Source organism: Micromys minutus (genome assembly GCF_963924665.1).
Source record: "Micromys minutus genome assembly, chromosome: 2".
Taxonomy (NCBI): Eukaryota; Metazoa; Chordata; class Mammalia; order Rodentia; family Muridae; genus Micromys; species Micromys minutus.
Window position 1 is genome coordinate 55235122 of NC_137971.1, and position 18350 is coordinate 55253471.

Genomic DNA, 18350 nt, shown 5'->3' on the forward strand with positions numbered 1-18350 from the left:
TGATCCACCTACCTGCCTCTACCTTATTAGCTAACTGTGTTATATAGTCCAGGAGCACCTACCTAGGGATGGTGCTACCCACAGTGGGCTAGCTCTCCTGTATCAAGACAAACACGTCCACAGAATAACCCGAATAAGACAAATACACATTTGAGAATTTACTTCAAAATGTATGGATAGATCAGGAAGGAAAAAAGATGTGTGTGCAGGTACATACATGTAGGTATGTATTGTATGAGCACACATACAGAGGTCAAAGGACACGTCCGGCATATTCCTCAGGAAGGTCACTCACTGGTTTCTAGGACGGTTGACGGGTGGGTGTGTATGTAATATGTTGGTTAGTTTTTGTCAACTTGACATAAACTATAGAGTAATCTGGAAAGAGGAAACCTCAGTTGATTAATTGCCACCACCAGACTCGTCTGTAGTCTGAAGTTCGAAGTCTGTGGGGGCATTTCCTTGGTTAAAGATTTATATAGAAGGGCCCAACCCACCATTGTGGGTGCCACCCCTATGCAGGTAGTCCTGGGATGTGTAAGAAAGCAGGTTGAGCAAGCCAGTAAGCAACACTCCTTCATAAGTCTGTTTCAGTTCCTGCTCTGCCTGAGTTCCTGTCCTAACTTCCCTTCCTCTGTGACAGACTATAATTTATGAGCCAAATAAGCTGTGTTAGATCAGTTTTTTTTTTTTTAAATCACAACAATAGGAACCAGATAGATGGAAGAATGGATGAACAGATGGATTGCTAGATGAGTGGGTAGATGGGCAGAAGGACAGATTGGTGGATGGGTGGGTAGATGATTGACAGGTGAGTGGATAATGCTGTGTAGATCCGTGCGTGGGAAGAGTGTTGCAGGGTGGTGGATGTATGGTTGGAAGCTGGGTTTAGGATGAATGTGTGTTGGACAGGAGTTGGCAGGTGTTTCTAAGTTGGGTCTCCGCAGCGCAGCTGACTGGCGTCCGAGCCAACTACAAGTTATGAAGCTGTGTATCCTGTTTCCCTGATCACCTAACAGTTTGGAATATGGGGCGGGGACGGCCTGGAATGGGGCGGGTTCTTGCGTGGCCCCGGATGAGGCCCCGCCTCCGCGGAACCGGAAGTGAGCGGGCACTGGGAGCGGCGGGGCGCGGCGGGAGCCTGGCGGACCCTGCTGGTGCGGTGAGCGGAGGATGGGCGTCCTAGAGAGCTTCTGTGGGGCAGGAAGGTTGTTGGATGATGAGTTGTCAGGGTGCAGAACCTGGACGGGAGGTTGGGGTACAGGGTCGGGACCAGGACCCAGGGGATCCGGGTGCAGGCCAGGGATCGGGGCCCAGCGCCCAGGGGTGCAGGGCCAGGATCCATGGATTGGGGCCTCGGGGTGTAGGGTTGGGACCCAGGAGTCAGGATTCCGGGCCAGGACCCGGTGTTCGCGGTTTGGGGCCGAGATTGTGACTTAGGGTGTGGGGCCGGGATCGGGCGTCGGGACCCGTGGTGCAGGGATAAGATCGGGGGTTGGAGTGCAGGGCTAGGAGCGGAGGACTCGGGTGCAGAGCCAAGGCCAGGGGTTCGCGGTGTGGAGCTGGAATCGAGGGATTGGGGTGCATGGTTGTGTTCGGGATGCAGGACTGGGATTCGAGGTTTGGGGTGCAGGGTCAGAATTGGTGGCTCGAAGCCCCGAGTCATAGGATCTGGGGGGCGTCGGAGCCCCAGGTATTGGGCAAGGATCGGAGGTTTCAGACTCCAATGCTTCATCCGGTCATATGTGGAGTAGCTAGGGGTGTCGAGCCGGTCAGGCTCTGAGGGGGCGGGCCCTAGGACACAGGCCCTAGGAATCCTGGGCATAAAGGAAGGGGTTGGGTTCCAGAGCAGGATCCCAGGATGAAGTGCGAAGTCGGCTTCTCAGAATGCAGTTATGGGTTTGTGTTAGAGTACCAGAACCTAGGAGAGGAATGAAGACCTGAGGCCTGGGGGATGCTGGTGGGGGTAAGGAGACTTTGGTTCTAGTATCTAGTGGAATGATGAGGGCCTGGGGGAAGCTGGTGGGCCTGAGAAGGCTGGAGTTCCAAAACCCAGTGGAATTATGAAGGTCTGAGGGTCTGTAGGAAGTTGGTAGGGCTGGGCAGCCATGTTCCAGGGCCTCCTAGGATTGGTCTCTAGCCCTCTGGGCTGGGATGAGAGACCAATCTGGGCACCTGAGGGAAATTTGCAATGGGGTCAGTGGAAATCCAAGCTTCTAGCTTGCATCCTGGAGCTAGGGAGCCTGGAATCCAGCCGCCCCTTACTCTGGGTGTGTGCCCAGTCACTGCAGAGGTGTTTGGGCCTGGTCTTTTCCCCTGTTTCCTCTTGGTCTGTGTGAGGGATGGGGGACTTGTGGCCAGGGAGAAGGAATTCCATTTCCTGCCTGGTCTATTCCTGTTTCCTCTTGGTCTGTGTGAGGGATGGGGGACTTGTGGCCAGGGAGAAGGAATTCCATTTTGTGTCCAGTCAAGCAGAGGCATTAGCCCTTCCTAGTTGTTTTACCTGGCAATACTGATTGGTCTTTGTTAGTAGCTCGAGATCTGGTAAGACCTTACCACCCAGTAGACCCTCACAGTCAGAGCATACAGCCCCTCTGTCCACCAAGGGCCAGGCCTCTGTGGATCTTAGGGCCGGCCTCTACTGGCTCACCCAGAGTGAGTCACCAGTTCAGGCCCTGAGTCAACACTGCATTTCTATTTGATGGAGGTTTTTTTGCCAGAAATTTAAAGGAGAGAGAAGCAGCTCTAAGTGGGAACTTCGGAGGTAGAAGAATGCAGAGGTGGGGTTGAAGAACTGATTCAGGCTTCCTCTTCTGATTGAACCCTGGGCCTTGTTAAATACATTCTCTACCCAGCTTTAGCCATGGCCCTAGAGCTGATCTTTTAATTGAGGCCTTGTGACAGTCGTGCCTTTAATACCTTGTAAATGCCAGGGAATGTAATTGCCCCTTTAGACCTTTGGTCTGTTAGTTGGGAAGGCACCTGGTGTAACTCAGCATCATCCTGAGTGTCTTTACCTCTTTGTGCCCCTGTTCTTTGTTTTGGGTATAGTAGTGTCTGCTTGTCTCTTGGTGGTGTCCTGAGCAGGCTAGCCTACTCTCTCTGCACCTGGCCCTTGCTGGCTTCAGTAGGCAGGGGGTAAGGGCTGACCTCTCCACAACAACTCCTGACCCAGCCACCTTTGCTCTGCTGTGCTGTAGGTATCAGGTTTAGGGCCTTAAGATGGTGGTGTGTCCTCTGAGTGGCTTTCTCTGTCCCCGTCTGTTTTCTGTACCTTTATATCAGATTTATTGATATATAGTTCACCTGATTAAAGGGTTCAGCGGTTATCAGTGTATTCAGAGTTGTACAGCCATCACCACAACAGTTTTGGCCTCTCAGAGATCTACATAGAATGCACATGCCTGTGGTCCCTGTGGCTGGGAATGCTGAGGCAAAGGACCTTGAGACCAAGGAATTTTGGCTAGCCTTGGCAACAAACCTGGAGTCTGTCTGTCTGTGTGTCTTTTTCTGCTCCTCCTTCCCACTCCCTTTTTGGTGGTGGTTAGTGAAAGGAAAAGATGATGTCCCGGGTTTCGGCATCAATGTTAGGGGAAGGATGAAGAGAGTGGGGGGCAAGGGAGATGCCTCTGGGGGACCCATTGGGAATGCTTTCCCCCTGAGGGACCAGCCACACAACGGTATAGTAGAGAATAGAGTTTATTCAGGTCATGGGAGAGTTAAGAGGGTGGTAGAGGCAGAGAGAGAGAGAGAGAGAGAGAGAGAGAGTAGAGGAGTAGAGGCTGGGGGCCATGAGCATGTGGAGGGAGAAGGGGGAAGGGAATAGGAGGGGTAGGAGTGGGAGAGAAGGCTGCAAGAGCACAAGAGCAAGAAAGAGCAGCTCCTTTTATAATGTCAGGTCACTGGGGCGGAGCATACCTGGCTACTGCTGGGTAATTGAGGGGTGGGGTATACCTGGCTGTTGCTAGGTAACTGAGGGGTGGGGTTTACAGAATTTCAATAGTTAGGATGCATTTGAGATGGATTTCTATAGCTTTGATTAGCCTGAAACTCACTGCATACAGCAGCATGGCCCCAGACTTGCAGCCACCCTCCTGCCTCAGCCTCCTGAGTGTTGGGATCATAGGCTGTGAGCACACACTACCAGGCTAGGCTGGGCTGCTCTGCTCTGTCCTTTAGAAAAGAAGGGAACTGGACATCTTAGCGTTGACTTTCCCCTGATTAGCTCTTCTCTCTGCCCTCCTCCCATACTGCCCCACCCCCTACATCCCATTTGCTGGGGATTAAGTACAGGGCCTTGAATACACAAAGCTCCATTCCACATGTGAGCTCCAGCTCTGCCTTTCTCCTTTCCTCTTTTGTTTGTTTTGAGATGAGGTTGTTCTGTTGAGCTCCCATGTTTAAGTGTCATTTCCCCCAGGCCCCCATCACTGTGCCTGGTACCTTTGTTATTAAACAGGTTAGCCATCTTTTTAACTAATGATTACCAAATGCTCTTTATATGTTCTGAATCATTGTTTGAGAACCGTTCTTTTTCCACAGGTCAACCTGTCACTTGTTTGCTTCTTGGCAAGGTCTCATTCTGTAGCCCAGGCTAGCCTCAAACTTTCCAGCCTTTCCCCTCAGCCTCCTGAGTGCTGGGTTCTAGCTATATGCTGCCATACAGGTTCTGGTCAGCTTTCTGGTGGTTGTCTTTTGAGGCACAGCATTTAAGTGAGAAGGCTCAGTGGGCAAAAGATACTTGCCACTGAGCCTGACACCTGAGTTCAGTCCCTCAGACCTATGTGGTAGAAGGAGAGATTCAGGATATCTATTCTCTGACTTCCGTAAGCGCACTCTGGCACACGTGTTGCTCCACAGACACATAAAGGCAGACAGACAGACACACACAGTTCTTCCCAGTCCTTGTGTCCATAACATGACATCGGAGAGGTTATCAGCAAATTGCAGCCAGGAACAACCGTGTTCATTTCATTCATTTTGTGTGTGAGAGCTGGGCACAGGGCCTTATTTAGATCCCAGATTGCCCAAGCTTATCTTTCTGTTGGTTCTTTTCATAGTTCTAAAGTTGAGAACATTGAGTGTATGGCTGGCGACATGGCTTGGTTGCAGAGTATTTGTGGAGTGTAAGACCCGGGTCTCAACCCCAGCATTGCCGCTCACTGGCTTCATATTTGGCTTTCCACGTGGGTTCTGGAATCAAGTGCAGGTCAGCACTTTGATCTGCTGAGCCATCTCCCAGCCCTGATGAATGGGATTTGACTAGTGTTTCTGGTTTTTTGTTTTTGTTTTGTTTTGATTTTGAAGCTGGGCTCACATAGCCCAGGCTGGCTAAGGATGAGAGTTGATTGAACTCCCGGTCCCCCTGCCTCTACCTCGTGGCTCTGGGATCATAGGTGTGTGCTGTTGTGCCCGCTCATTGTTTTAGCTTTTGGGGACAGGCCGTCCTGTCTCTCTGCCACAGCTGGGGTCATCGGCATGTGCTGCCATGCCAGGCTTCCGTTTGTGAACACAGTGATGGAATTCCATTGCACTCCACCTTCATACATTAGAGTGGAAAAGAAATGGACTGTCTCAGCTGTACACCGAGCAGGGCGAGTGCTGGCCACAGAGGTTGAGAACTCAGCTGCATTTGGAGATGTGTGGGATGGGTATGTGGGGGGGGGGGGAGGATGTAGGAGGAAGGTCTTTGAATCTGCTGAGTCCTCTGGTTCCTGTGGGCTCTGGTTAGAAAGAGGTCGGTCTTCCTGTCTGCTGATGCAATTATAGGCAGCTATATATACCTTTTTTTTTTTTTTTTTTTTTTGCTTTTTTTGACTCATGGTTCTTCATTGGTCTGGAAATCACTAAGTATGCTATATAGCCTACTTATATAGCTATAAATATATAGCACTCAGAGTGTCTCTAAAGCGCTTTGCAGGGCTTGGGATGAAGTTGCTCAGAGAGCCTGGTGCAGGTGTGCTGAGCCTCCAGTCCTCTCTTCACAGGTAATCAGTGAATCATTGCAGATGCCCTCACGTTCCGCCTTGGATTCCTTGGATACGGACAGACTGCTCTGAGCTGCTTTTCCCAGCAAAAGAGAAAGGTTTGTGTGTTGTGAAGACTCCAGTATGCTTTCTCTCGGGTCAGGTGTGTGTAGGGCTCTCTTCCTGACTGTGCAGGGAGAGACCTGGGGTAGGTGAGGAACATTAACCTTCCCAAAGAAATCTCATGCTGGGGACTGGGAAGGTAGTTCAGTAGGTAAATGCAAGCCTGAGGACCTGAGATCGGATCCCAGACATCCAAGTAAAAGCCAGGTACAGGGCACACATCTGCAAAGTGCTGGGGGCAGCAGCAAGCAGAGCCCTGGAATTTGCTGGTCAGCCAGCCTAGCCGGTTGACAAGCTCTGGGTTCAGTGAAGAGACACTGTCCCAAAAATGAGGAGGAGGCTAGTGAGTCGTCTCAGTGTGTAAGAGCATCACTGCCAACACAGAGAGTTTAAGTATAATCTCTGGGACCTGTATGGTGACAGCAAGAACCACGTGTGCTGTGGTCACAGCTCTTGATGTTCTTTAAGATCCTGTTAAGGGCTGGAGAGATGGCTCAATGTTAAAGCATTCACCACACAAGTGTGAGTTCAGAGCCTCAGAACTCGTGTAAATGCTGGGTGAGCCTGGTGGCTATAGAAGACAGGGGTTGGAGATCCAAAGAGCAAGCAAGATCAGTGAGCTCGTCTGACCGAGAGGCCCTGCCTCAGTGAATAAGGTGGAAGTGATGGAGGACACACATGGGCATACATGTTTATGACTGCACACAGTCAGACGTGTACTCCCCCAAGGTGGAAAAATGAAAAAGAAAAATCTTGTCCAAAGTAGGTCACATCTGGAACATTCTTGCCCACAGGATTTGCCGTCCCATTAACAGCTTCCGATGTGAGGGAGCTGCACTGTGCCCCCCAATAGATGGCAAATCTGCCCTCTACCACGCTGCTAGAGGCAGCTTACCGAATTGGTTGTCTACATTAAGATAGCCATCATAGCCCTAGGAGGTCATTGAAGCCAAAATCATCCTTTTAAATTGTGGTAAAATAAACATGACATTTGCCAGGAGTGACACTTAAGGTCACCCTAAGGCTGATTAGCGTGAGGTCCTCATTGGTGGAGAACGTCCACACTCTACTATGTTGATTTGAAATGGGGTCCTACTCTGTAGCCTAGTCTTGTCTGGCCTTAAACATGTAGCAGTCCTCCTGCCTCAGCCTATCAGCTCAGATTATAGGTGTGAGTCACCAAGCTGTTTTCACTTTTATTGTAGGTGTGAGTGTTCTGTCTGCATGTGTGTCTGTACCACATGTTTGCAGTGCCCATGGAGACCTGAACAGGTCCCCTAGAGCTGGAGTTACAGTGAGCCGCCTTGTGGGTGCTGGGGACTCAACCTCTGTTTTTGGAAGAACAGCAAGTGCTCTTAACCTCTAAGACATCTCCATTCTCAACAAGGTTTTCTGTTTTTTGCTTTTTTTTTTTTTTTTTTTTTTTTTGAGTTAGGGTTCCTCATGGTCTGGAAATCACTAAGTAGGCCAGGCTGGCCAGTGAGCCCCACAGATCCTCCTGCCTCCCAAGCTACTAGGGTTACAAATGCTCCCATCACAATGAGATTTTTTTTTTCTACATGGATGCCAAGGCAAGCATTGCATGGAGCTGTCTTCCCAGCCCTACTTTCAAGACTCCTAATATGAAGCTGTGATTCATTCAGGTGTCCTGGAGTTCAGTGACTACCCTCTGGGGGGAGGTGGCTTCCTAAGGGTTTGGGTCAAGGCTTCTCTGTGGTCCTGGGGTGTCCTCTGAGGTGACTCTCTGCTGCCCTTGCAGATGTGGAAAGCTTCTGCGGGCCATGCTGTATCCATCACCCAGGATGATGGGGGAGCCGATGACTGGGAGACTGACCCTGATTTTGTGGTAGGAGCCACCAGCCTGCTTTGCCTTACTGGGTGTTTGCCTCTGAGGTTCCCAGCCTGCCCCTGCACTGAGCTGGTTAATTTCCTCCAGGGTATAGGGGTACAAGTTAGGTGTACTGGTTAGGGTCTGGAATATACTGATTAGGGCACAAGATAAATAAATTAGGGTGCCAGGCATACTATTTAGGTCTCAGGGCATACTAGTTAGGCATGGGATGTACCACAAACTTCTCCAGGGTGGGAATTAAAGTATTTAGGATATAGGGTGTGCTAGTTAAAATGTGGGGTATGATAGTTAAGGTACAGGATATGCTAGTTGGGCTCAAGGTATACTAGTTAAAACATATTAGTTTGGGCTCAGTGTATACTAGTTAGGGGTCAGTGTATACTAGTACAGGATGTATTAGTCCTCAGGGTCTACTAGTTAGGGCATGGGATGTACTACTTACTTTTCTGGGATGGAGATATACTAGTTAGGGTATAGGGGATACTTTTTAGGATGTGGAATGTGCCAACTACTTCTCTTTGCAGAACGATGTGAGTGAAAAGGAACAGAGATGGGGCGCCAAAACTGTGCAGGGATCGGGGCACCAGGAACACATCAAGTAAGTACCTCATGGTACCCCACTCTCCCACACACTCCTCCCATAGGGTGAGGAGATTAGAGCCAGTCTCCTTGCCTCTCCAGGTGAAGATGGTTAAGGGTCTGGTGTTCGTGTGTGGGCCTAAGGTGTCAGCCACACACAGATAATGGACATGAGGTAAACCTTGTCTTTCAACACAGAACGCAGTGGCATAAACTGTTTGCTCTAATGGCAGCTTTTGAGGGCCTGAGATGGCTTTGAGTGACTTGGAATCTAGCCATCTTCATGTGGATCATTGTCTGCAAGTTGTCTTATATCATGGAATTTAGTGCTTGGCCCTGGGAGCCCAGCTCTATTCATCAAAGATAGGAATGTGGAATGCACCGAGCATTAAGTCTGACCCAGCAGCACCTTCTGAAATGCCAACTCTACAGCAGCTTGCATTCTTGCCAGGGAGGGTAGACAGGCCCTCTGCAGACTCCTAGATGCCGTTGTAGGACCACACGGTTCAGAATACATCCTGTATGTCTGCTTTGGTATTTTTGTTTACAGTATCTTTGCCTCAGAGCATTCGATTAGGTGCCAGAAGAGGACTATGGGGTAGCTTGTAGGAGGATTTTAGTTGATATTTTTATCTATCTCTTTGAGATAGAGTTCTGCTGAGTTTCCCTGTGTGGTCTCACCCTCCAGGCTCGTGACATTTTTTTCCCGGTGACTTTCTGGATCTGAGTATAGAGTAACTGAACCTCCCACAGAAGAGGCTTCAAGTTTCCATAGTGTAGTAGTTAGGAGGGGTAGTGGATATAAGGTGAACAGGAATCTGGGTAGCCAAGTGCCTGTGAGTCTCTGTCCCTGTCATTCTAGAATGTGATGTAAGACTCCAGGAGGGGCCATATGGGGTGGTGTTTCTCTTTTGCTGCTCATCAAGGTTGGTGAGTCCAGGCCTGGTGTGCTTCAGCCCACACTCTCGGGCTTGTTCCCATGCAGAGCTGTGGGACCTGTGTCTGCTGCTTGGGAAAGCCCTGTGCTCACACGGTGCCCCAGTGACAGCTGCTTGCAGACAGTGGGGTTCTGACTGTCCCCCTGTTCACCACTGTTGCTTGTCTTAGTTTGCTCTGCATTGCTGTGCAACCTGGAGAGGAGCGAAGGCTTCATTTCACCTTCCAGCTTATAAGCCCATCACTGAGGGAAGCCAGGTCAGGTGGAGGCAAGACCTAAAGCACAGGCCATGGAGGAAGACTTCTCACTTACTCCTTATGGTTTGCTTAGGTGCTTTCTTACACCACCCAGGCCTAGTCTAGGAATAGCACAGTCCCCCAGTAGGCTGTCCCAGGGTAGGACCACCCCCAGTGGGCTGTGCCCTCTCACATTAGTCATTGATCAAGATAATGCCCTACAGTAGTAGGTCAGTCTCTGTCGGAGGCATTTTCTCAGTTGAGGTTTCCTCTCAGAGATGACTCTAACTTGTATCAAGTTGCCAAAATGCTAACCAGCATAGGCAGCTTCTCCTGGTGACCTGGAGGGTTTGTAGAAGAGCCTCTGGATGACATTTATAGAAATCAACCTCTATCTGCTGATCTGAGTAAACGGAAGCTCAGGCTCAACTGTGCTGCCTCTAGGGCCAGTTGCATCGTCCTGTGTGGATTTAGGTCCATATTCTTCCCACATACAAGTTGTGTCAGAGCCTACGAGGCAGACACAGTGAACAAACAGGACATCAACCTCTCTGAGTCATGAGGACATCTCTATCCCTGTTTGTCCTGTTGGGTGAGGTGCATGTTTGCACCCTGACGTACTCCTGCTTTTTCTCCACTCCAGCATTCACAAGCTTCGAGAGAATGTCTTCCAAGAACACCAGACACTCAAGGAGAAGGAGTTAGAAACGGGACCCAAGGCTTCCCACGGCTATGGCGGAAAGTTCGGTGTGGAGCAGGATAGGATGGACAAAGTAAGTGGCTGCCCAGGCTGGGCTGCTGGCCTGAGCGGTACATGATATGGGTGGGAGTCACACTTTTTCTGAGCCACAGTATGGAGTCAGGTTTGCTGAGGGTACAGAGCTGCTCTGAGGGGTCCTTTATAGGCTGCCCATTGGTGAAACTCTTCTGAGTCTCTAGTAGCTCTTTTTCACATTGCCAGAGGCCCCCACCATGGCTAGTATGTAGAGAAGGCTCTTTTGGAGAGATCAGCACCATGAGCAGCTCTGTGAGCACAACAGTCCTGAAACATCCAGCTCACAGACGTAATGGTCACCACTGCCTGTGGTTGAGATGGGCAAGCCCACACGGGGAAGTCAGCTCTGAGGACCCTTTGCTCCCATCACATCTGTGGAGTCCACTGATGCTTAGCTTACATCCTATCTGCATTTGTAGGCCACTCTGCAGCCAGGTGGGGAGGATATCTGTATTGTCTCAGCTGTGGCTGAGCCCCTGGGACTGATTAGCAAGCAGATGCTGTGGGCATTTGCTATATAAACCATCAGTTGGGTGGTGTGGATCTTCTTGCCCTAAGATGAGGGAGTGGAGCCTGCTCTGGGGCTCACTCTATGCTGGCTGTTTTTTTCTAGAGAGAACGTTGCAGTATGTGGACGTGTCTCCAGCAGAGCAGGCCTTTGTGCTCTGCTGATGCTGTAACAGGTGTAGCAGGGTGAGCAGTGTGGGCTGGTTCTGACAGGCAGACAGTGATGCTGCTGGATAGACATGGAAGAGAGGCTCCGCTGCTGCCGTCCTGATGGGTGACTCCCTAATACATGGATTATATTCAGCTATGCAGACACAGAAGGCCATGGCCATGTCTCAGTGAGACACCACAGTCCGCTAGAGGAGTGGACTCATTGGCCTGGGGATACCCTAACTGTAGCTAGTGTCTTAGTGTTCTATTGCTGTGAAGAGACACCATGACCATGGCAACTCTTTTTTTTTTTAAGATTTATTTCATATATGTGAGTACACTGTTGCTGTCTTCAGACACACCAGAAGAGGGCATCAGATTCCATTACAGATGGTTGCGAACCACCATGTGGTTGCTGGGAATTGAACTCAGGACGACTGGAAGAGCACACAGTGCCCTTAGTCGCTGAGCCATCTCTCCAGCCTGACCATGGCAATTCTTACTAAGGAAAACATTTAGTTGGGGCTGGCTTACAGTTTAGAGGTTTAGTCCATTATCATTCTGGCAGGGAGCATGGTAACATGCAGGCAGACATGGTGCTAGAGATTAGCTGAGAGTTCTACATTTTTATTTGCAGACACCAGAGAGAGTGACACTGGGCCTGACTGGAGAGTTTGAAACCCTAGAGCCCACCCTCTGTGACACACATCCTCCAAGGCTGCACCTCATGTCACTCTCTAAGACTCAAACATATGAGCCTATGGGGCCATTCTTACTCAAACCACCAGTGCCAGGAATGTTCTGGAGCAACATTCTGACAAGATGCCTGATGTAGGAAGGAGCTGAGGATGTCAGCTGTGTTTCTTCATTGCTGGCACAGAGACAGGATGTTGCTTCTGACATGGGCGGTGTGGAAAGCAGAGTCATGCATACATTCTGAATGAAGTCCAGAATCTTATCCTATCCAAACACAAGACCTCATGTGGCAGGAAGTGGATACCTGCTGCTCATTTAAGCTCAGTAAGGTGCAGAGAGCCACAGCATAGAGACCTGGAGTGACAGTTTGGGGAGAATTAGAACTTACCAAGGGTGAACTTAATGGCAAGCTTAAGTGTTCTCTGGTTCATCTACTCTGTCTGGACCTCCATTGGCTCAAATCATATCAGACTTGCCGCTTGCACTTCATCAAGCCTGGCCCTTCCTTTGCCCTTTGTGCTTACTGTCTTGGCCTCTGTTTCCCTCACTGACTTCTCATTACTGCCCTGTGCTGCCACTCTGGGGAGACACACCCTTCTGGGCTTCCCCTAGAACTCACTGTCCTCACTTGGTGCCTTGCCTGGTCCTCTGTGCTGGGTCTCCTGTGTTGTAACTGTGCACTGCCACCTTCTGTGGCTGACTACTGTCAGGACCAGACTGCTCCTAAAGTCTTCAGTTCACCTCCTCAGCTGGATGTTGACTAGTGGCTCTCAAGCAGTGGGTGACATTAGCCAGGGTGTGCCATCTTGTTGGTCCCCTAAGCCTTGTGTATTAGCTCCTGGCTCGTGTGAACACCTGAGAGTAATATGTCCTCAAAAACCTGAACACGAATGGCTGAGCTCCTCGTCGTCTGTCTTCTCCAGCCTTCTTCAGTCAGGCTAATCCAGGGCAGCACAAACCTGAGAGGATTCAGGACTGGAGCTACCGGGATTCTTTAGGGATCAGGTGGTTGTGGCCTGTCAAGGAGGCTTCCTGCTTTTTCTGCATGATGCATGTCAAGGAAATAATAGATATGTTTCTGCCAGTAGAAGACCAAAAGCTGCTGAGCACACATTCCATCAGCAGGTTGGAACCGGGGCCAGCTCTCACTTCATCCCTGTTTTCTCTTTCACTTCTTTCTGATGGACAACCCTGCCAGGAACTCTCTTTGGCATGGCTGCCTCTTTTAGATTCTTCACTGACAGCTTCTGTGTGGGAGCTTAGAGGCCGAGGGCAGGCCACCATACCACATGGGGTTTCACAGGCTGTGGCTTGTGGTCTGCCCTCAGTTGTTGACCACAGTTGAGCCTGGGAAGGAGAGATTCAGCCAAGGCTTTCTCTGTAGAATGTGTCCTGCGTATTACCAACCTCAGTGGCCTTGAAGAGGGGCATTGAAGTTGGTGATATGCAGAACAGGGCCCAAGTGCAAGGTCGAACCAAGAGAAGTTTGTGGTACACGGGGCCGACGTTCCCTGTAGCGTAGTCAGAGTCGGGGCTCTGGGTTGTCAGGAGGGCCAATATAGAAAGACTCTCTTATGTACTGTGTAGAAGCATCACCTGCCAATAAAAAGCAGATGGTCTAGTAGCTGAGGCAGGAAATAGAAGGTGGGACATCCAGCAAAGAAAAGATAGGCTTCTGGAAGTCAAGAATGAGAAAATTCACCTCAAAGCCTGAGGAAATCGAATGTATGAAGTGGAGGAAAGGTAGCCAGCTACGTGGCAGAACTTAGATGAGTTTAAATAGGATGATTGAGTAACGAGCTATGGGAACAAGCCAAAGCTTAGGGCCTGGGCGCTTATTATCAAATAATAAGCCTCCAAGCTTATTCAGGAGCTGTGGGTGGAAGAGCCTGTGGTTACTGGCCAAGATAACGGGTTCAGAGGAACAGGGCCCTCTGCATCCCCACACTGATCTTCTGTCCTTGTCTAGGAAGGAGTTACACAGGTATCGTCCATCATGAGGAAAGGCCACAGGGCTGCAGTGGTAGGCAGTGGCATCGCTGACAGCTGGTGACAGAGCAGATATCAACACTTGTATGGGAGGGGCTAGGGAGGGGGTCTGCTAGCAGACTGTGGGTTGATGTCCCTTGCATTGCCTATTGGTAGGTCTTGAACAAAGGCCCTGGGGGACCTGCAGCCTAATGAGGGCTGATGTGGGCTGTTGTGTAGGTAACAGCCCTTGGCTCCTGCCAGTGTAGTCTGCATGTCTGGGAGGTGTGGTGTGCAGGTCTGCATTGCCATGGCCAGACCCGTATCTGTTTCTGCGTCACAAAGTGTGTGCTGCTTTGGCTCTTGGGTCACAGCCCTGAAAACACCCGACTTTGAGAGAGTGACTAAGTAAATGGGTCTTCCTGTGTTTACTGCAAGTTCTGTCCTGTAAAGTTCCTATTTGTCATCAGGGGTGTTAGTCTGGAGGATCTTAGGTTTAGGGTACATAGCAGAATCCTGCACCAGGCTATGTCCTGGGAGTTGGGGCCTCCGAAGCCCCTCCCTGACAGGGTGGGTGTCTTCCCTATAGCCCCACGTAGCTGTAGCAGCAGCGCTGGGGAGTATGTTGCAGACCACACTGGGCATGGGTGCATAATGCCGCATCTCTGTTCTTCGTTGTAGTCGGCTGTGGGCCATGAGTACCAGTCACAGCTTTCCAAACATTGCTCACAAGTGGACTCAGTCCGGGGATTCGGAGGCAAGTTTGGTGTCCAGATGGACAGGGTCGATCAGGTGAGTGATAGCCAGGGGCTGCAGGCTCCCTGCCACAGCTGCAGGCTGCACTTGTGGCTGCCTGTGTGGGCCAACACAGCTGGGTATGGGGACTTTCCGACTCCATGGGACTGCAGGAAGGGTGGCTAGGTGAGAATTTAAATGAGCGTCTCTGATGCTTGCCTCTGTGGCCTAAGTGGGGGTGGTGCTGACTGTCTAGTGGGAACTAGGCAGTGACATGGAGTGATAGCCCCCTGTGTGCTTAGCCTCTGACTCAGCTAAGGCATGCTATCAGGGACTTTTTCATCGATTCCCCTGATGGATGTGACTGGTAGGCAGAACCCTCCCTCAGCATGGACATGCAGAGCTGGTCTGAGTGTCCAGACGCTCTGTAGCAAGCCTGAGGCTGTTCTGATTCTCCTAGCCTGGGGCTGTCAGTGGAACAGGGAAGCCCACTGTTTTCAGTGCTTGTCCTAATGCTGACACAGTAGCAGGGTCATCGTGGCTGAAGTATGAGAGGTGCAGAGTCCCAGATCCAGGTTGCACAGGAAGCAGAGTGGATGCTAAGGGCAGGCATGCTATCTTGTTAATGTTCTCAGTAAAGCTTGTTCAGGAAGTCCATGTGGCAGTGGAATTCATTCCAGATCAGCATGCTGTGCCTGGAATAAGTCAACCAAGCAGGGAGCCTGCAGGGGATGGAAAGTTCTGCTCACACAGATCCGGGCAGGGATGATTGGGTCTGTATTTTGACTATGAAATCAAAGCTCAAAAAGCAACATTGTTTAAGCCTAGCTCACACCTATATCCTCAGCACCTGAGAGGCAGAGGCAGGAGTATTACCCCCAGTTCAAAGTCAGTCTGAGCCACAAAGTGAGAGTGTGCATTAACAAACAAAAATCCAAACACTCAAGGGTGGGGAGGTGGCTCAGACGGCAGTGAGGACTTTTGTTTGGACCCCAGCATCCACATAAGAAGCAGGCCCAGTACTGGTGTGGAGTGGGGAGATGGGAAGATGGCTACCAGCAAGCTCTAGGTTCAGGGAGACCCTGTCTCAAGGCATAAGGAAACAGTTATAGAGCAGGACACCGGACAGCCTCTGGCTTTTGTCTATGTGTGGCGCATGCACCTAACCACATAACTAAAAGCTTTGTTCTTTGTGTGCCATGAGTTTAGGTGGGTCATCGCTGTGCTGTTTTAAATGCCTGTCTTATGTTTTTGTCCTGCAGTCTGCTGTAGGCTTTGAATACCAGGGGAAGACGGAGAAGCACGCCTCGCAGAAAGGTAAGGCGAGTGCATCCTGCTGGTGGCGAGAGGCGGGGAGGCCTCCGCTCTGTGCTTTGGGCTCTGGGTCATCTGGCTGTGGCGGGGTCTGTGGCATACACAGAGCCTGCTGGCTCCAGTGGAAGCTGCCTTCTCTTTACCTGAACAGAGCAGCTCAGTCAGCTGAGGCATTGTGGATGAACAGCAAATGCAAATGTTTCCAGAAGACGGACCAGAATTGCAGGCCTGTATTATTGATACTGTGTTCTGAAACATGGGGAAGAGAGTGTTGATTGATTTTCATGATGTCACATGACTCTGGAGCTTTTTTTTTTTTTTTTTTTTTTTGGTTTGGTTTCTTTTAAGATAATGTCATGCTATCATGACATTGACATTGATACTCAACAATTGAACTCAGCAATTCTGCCTTAGACTCATGAGTGCTGGAATTGCAGGTGTGTGGCACTTCACCTGACTATGAATTGTCATTTTATTTTTGAGACAGGAACTCATTCTGTAGCCTATGCTGGCTTCCAAGTCCTAGCAGTCTTCTGATTCAGTCTACTATGGACTGGGACCACAGCTGAGTGCAGCCATGCCTGGCTTTGGCTAGTGAGGGTTTAAAGTGGGCAGACACCTTATTTCTTTGTAAACCCCCCTCCTACTATTTACTTATTTTATTTAAACATTTTTATTTGCTTTGTATGTGCCGAGATCAGGGGTGGAGAGAAACTCACAGAGGTCTGTCCTTCTAACACATGGATCCTGGGGAAGGATCATCAGGCTTGATGGCGAGCTTTTCCCATCTGCAGTCTCAGGGCCCCTACCGTGATTTTTTGGAGCAGGATCTCACAGCGCAGAGGCTGATGATGCCTTGTGCGAACTGCTATGACCGGTTTATTCTCTCAGTACGAAACAGTCGCCTGCAATGGTGGGATGTAATCTGAACTCTTCTGCACAAAGTTGAGGGTCGTGTCCCTCCCCGCTTTCTCCTTGGAGGCTCTTGGCCACCAACCTGAAGGGAGAAAGGGAGCAGAGGTGGCAAAGAGCAGGGTTTGGCCGTGAGTGTGTATGGGATGGCCTCTGTAGACAGTTTTAGGGATAGGGTGTAGAAGGGTGTCTTTAGGATACGATGGGAATGGCTGATTGGCGGTGGCCTCAAGTGAGAAGGAAGGGCCGATTGGTTATGGCACAGCACCTAATTATCATGTTGGTGGGAAGCCGGAGCAGGGCATGTGTGCTGAGTTATAGAGCCTTGCAGAGACCTCTGTACAAGGTCGCTTTTCAGACATAGCCAGGCAAGGCCAGCCACTGTTGAGGGACACTCTCAGGCAGAGACCGGGAAGCCCCAAGGAGAAAGGGAGGCTCCCATTTTGCGCTCAGAAAACCATCCAGTTATGGAGGACTGCTACCTTAATAACAAGGTTCACCAGCAGAGGTGTCCGGTGTCATCTAAAGATTGCAACCCTTGTGTTCCAAATGTACACAGTGTATCTCTTGGGAGTTCTAACTCTTGCTGATTGCTGTCTTGTCTCCTTAGACTACTCGAGTGGCTTCGGTGGCAAATATGGAGTACAAGCTGACCGTGTAGACAAGAGTGCTGTGGGCTTTGACTACCAGGGCAAGACAGAGAAGCATGAGTCCCAGAAAGGTCTGGCTGGGTCTTGAGCTCCTTTTTGTCAGTTTGGATTTTGTTCTGTGTTCCTTATAACCTTTTCTTAGTTCTGCTTTTTTTTAGATTTATTTATCTTTATCTGATGTGTGTTGGGGGGGGGGGTGTTTTGCGTACATGTTTGTATATGTGCTTTGTGTGAAAGCCAGAAAAGGAACTGCATTTATAGATGGTTATGAGTGTCCGTGTGGGTGTCGGGAGCCTCAAAAGGGTCCTCTTAACCACTGAACATCTCTCTAGTGCAGCAGCTTTCAATCTGTGGGTTGTGACCCCTTTGGGGTTGGATGACCCTTTCATAGGAGTCTCATAGCAGATATCCTCCATATCAGATATTTATATTACAGTTCATAACAGTAACAAAATGACAGTTATGAAGTAGCAGCAAAAATAGTTTTATTGGTCAGGATCAGCACAGCATGAGGAACTGTATTAAAGGGTTGCAGCATTAGGAAGGTTGAGAAGCACCGCTCTTGTACCTCTATAGTTTAAGACAGGAGCTCACCATACGGCTTCCCACTTGACCCCATCCTCCCCCAGCCTCCTAAACGTTGGAATTACAAGTGTGAGTCTGTGCTGTGTGTGTGTGTGTGTGTGTGTGTGTGTGTGTTGTTTGTTGGAGGCATGCATGTCATGTGTGAATGCTAGAGACATTCATGGAATCACATCTTCTACCTGTCTGGATTTTAGGGATTGATCTGATATTGGCATGCTTGTGTGGCAAGCACCTTTTTGTGTTTTATTTTGTTTTGTTTGAGACAGGATGCCTATTGTATATCTCTGGCTGTCCTGGAATTTGCTATGTAGACCAAGCTGGTCTGGAACTCATGGAGATCCTCCTGTCTCTGCCTTGCGTACCGT

General features: G+C 49.9%; 1 protein-coding gene across 3 annotated transcripts in view; it reads left to right on the forward strand.

Moving 5' to 3' along the window:
- The first annotated feature begins 1097 nt into the window (after positions 1-1097).
- CTTN (cortactin) overlaps positions 1098-18350 on the forward strand; it is a 34732-nt gene continuing 17479 nt past the window's right edge. For 2 of the 3 annotated variants that reach the window (XM_080913252.1, XM_080913253.1), the window contains exons 1-8: positions 1105-1162; positions 5988-6085; positions 7849-7935; positions 8466-8539; positions 10337-10466; positions 14471-14581; positions 15787-15841; positions 17361-17471. In XM_080913252.1, the coding sequence (XP_080769378.1) occupies positions 7849-7935; positions 8466-8539; positions 10337-10466; positions 14471-14581; positions 15787-15841; positions 17361-17471 (568 nt within the window). In that variant the 5' untranslated portion in view covers positions 1105-1162; positions 5988-6085. Of the gene's footprint in view, positions 1163-5987; positions 6086-7848; positions 7936-8465; positions 8540-10336; positions 10467-14470; positions 14582-15786; positions 15842-17360; positions 17472-18350 lie in introns of all 3 variants that reach the window. The other variant, XM_080913251.1, reaches the window with a different exon arrangement.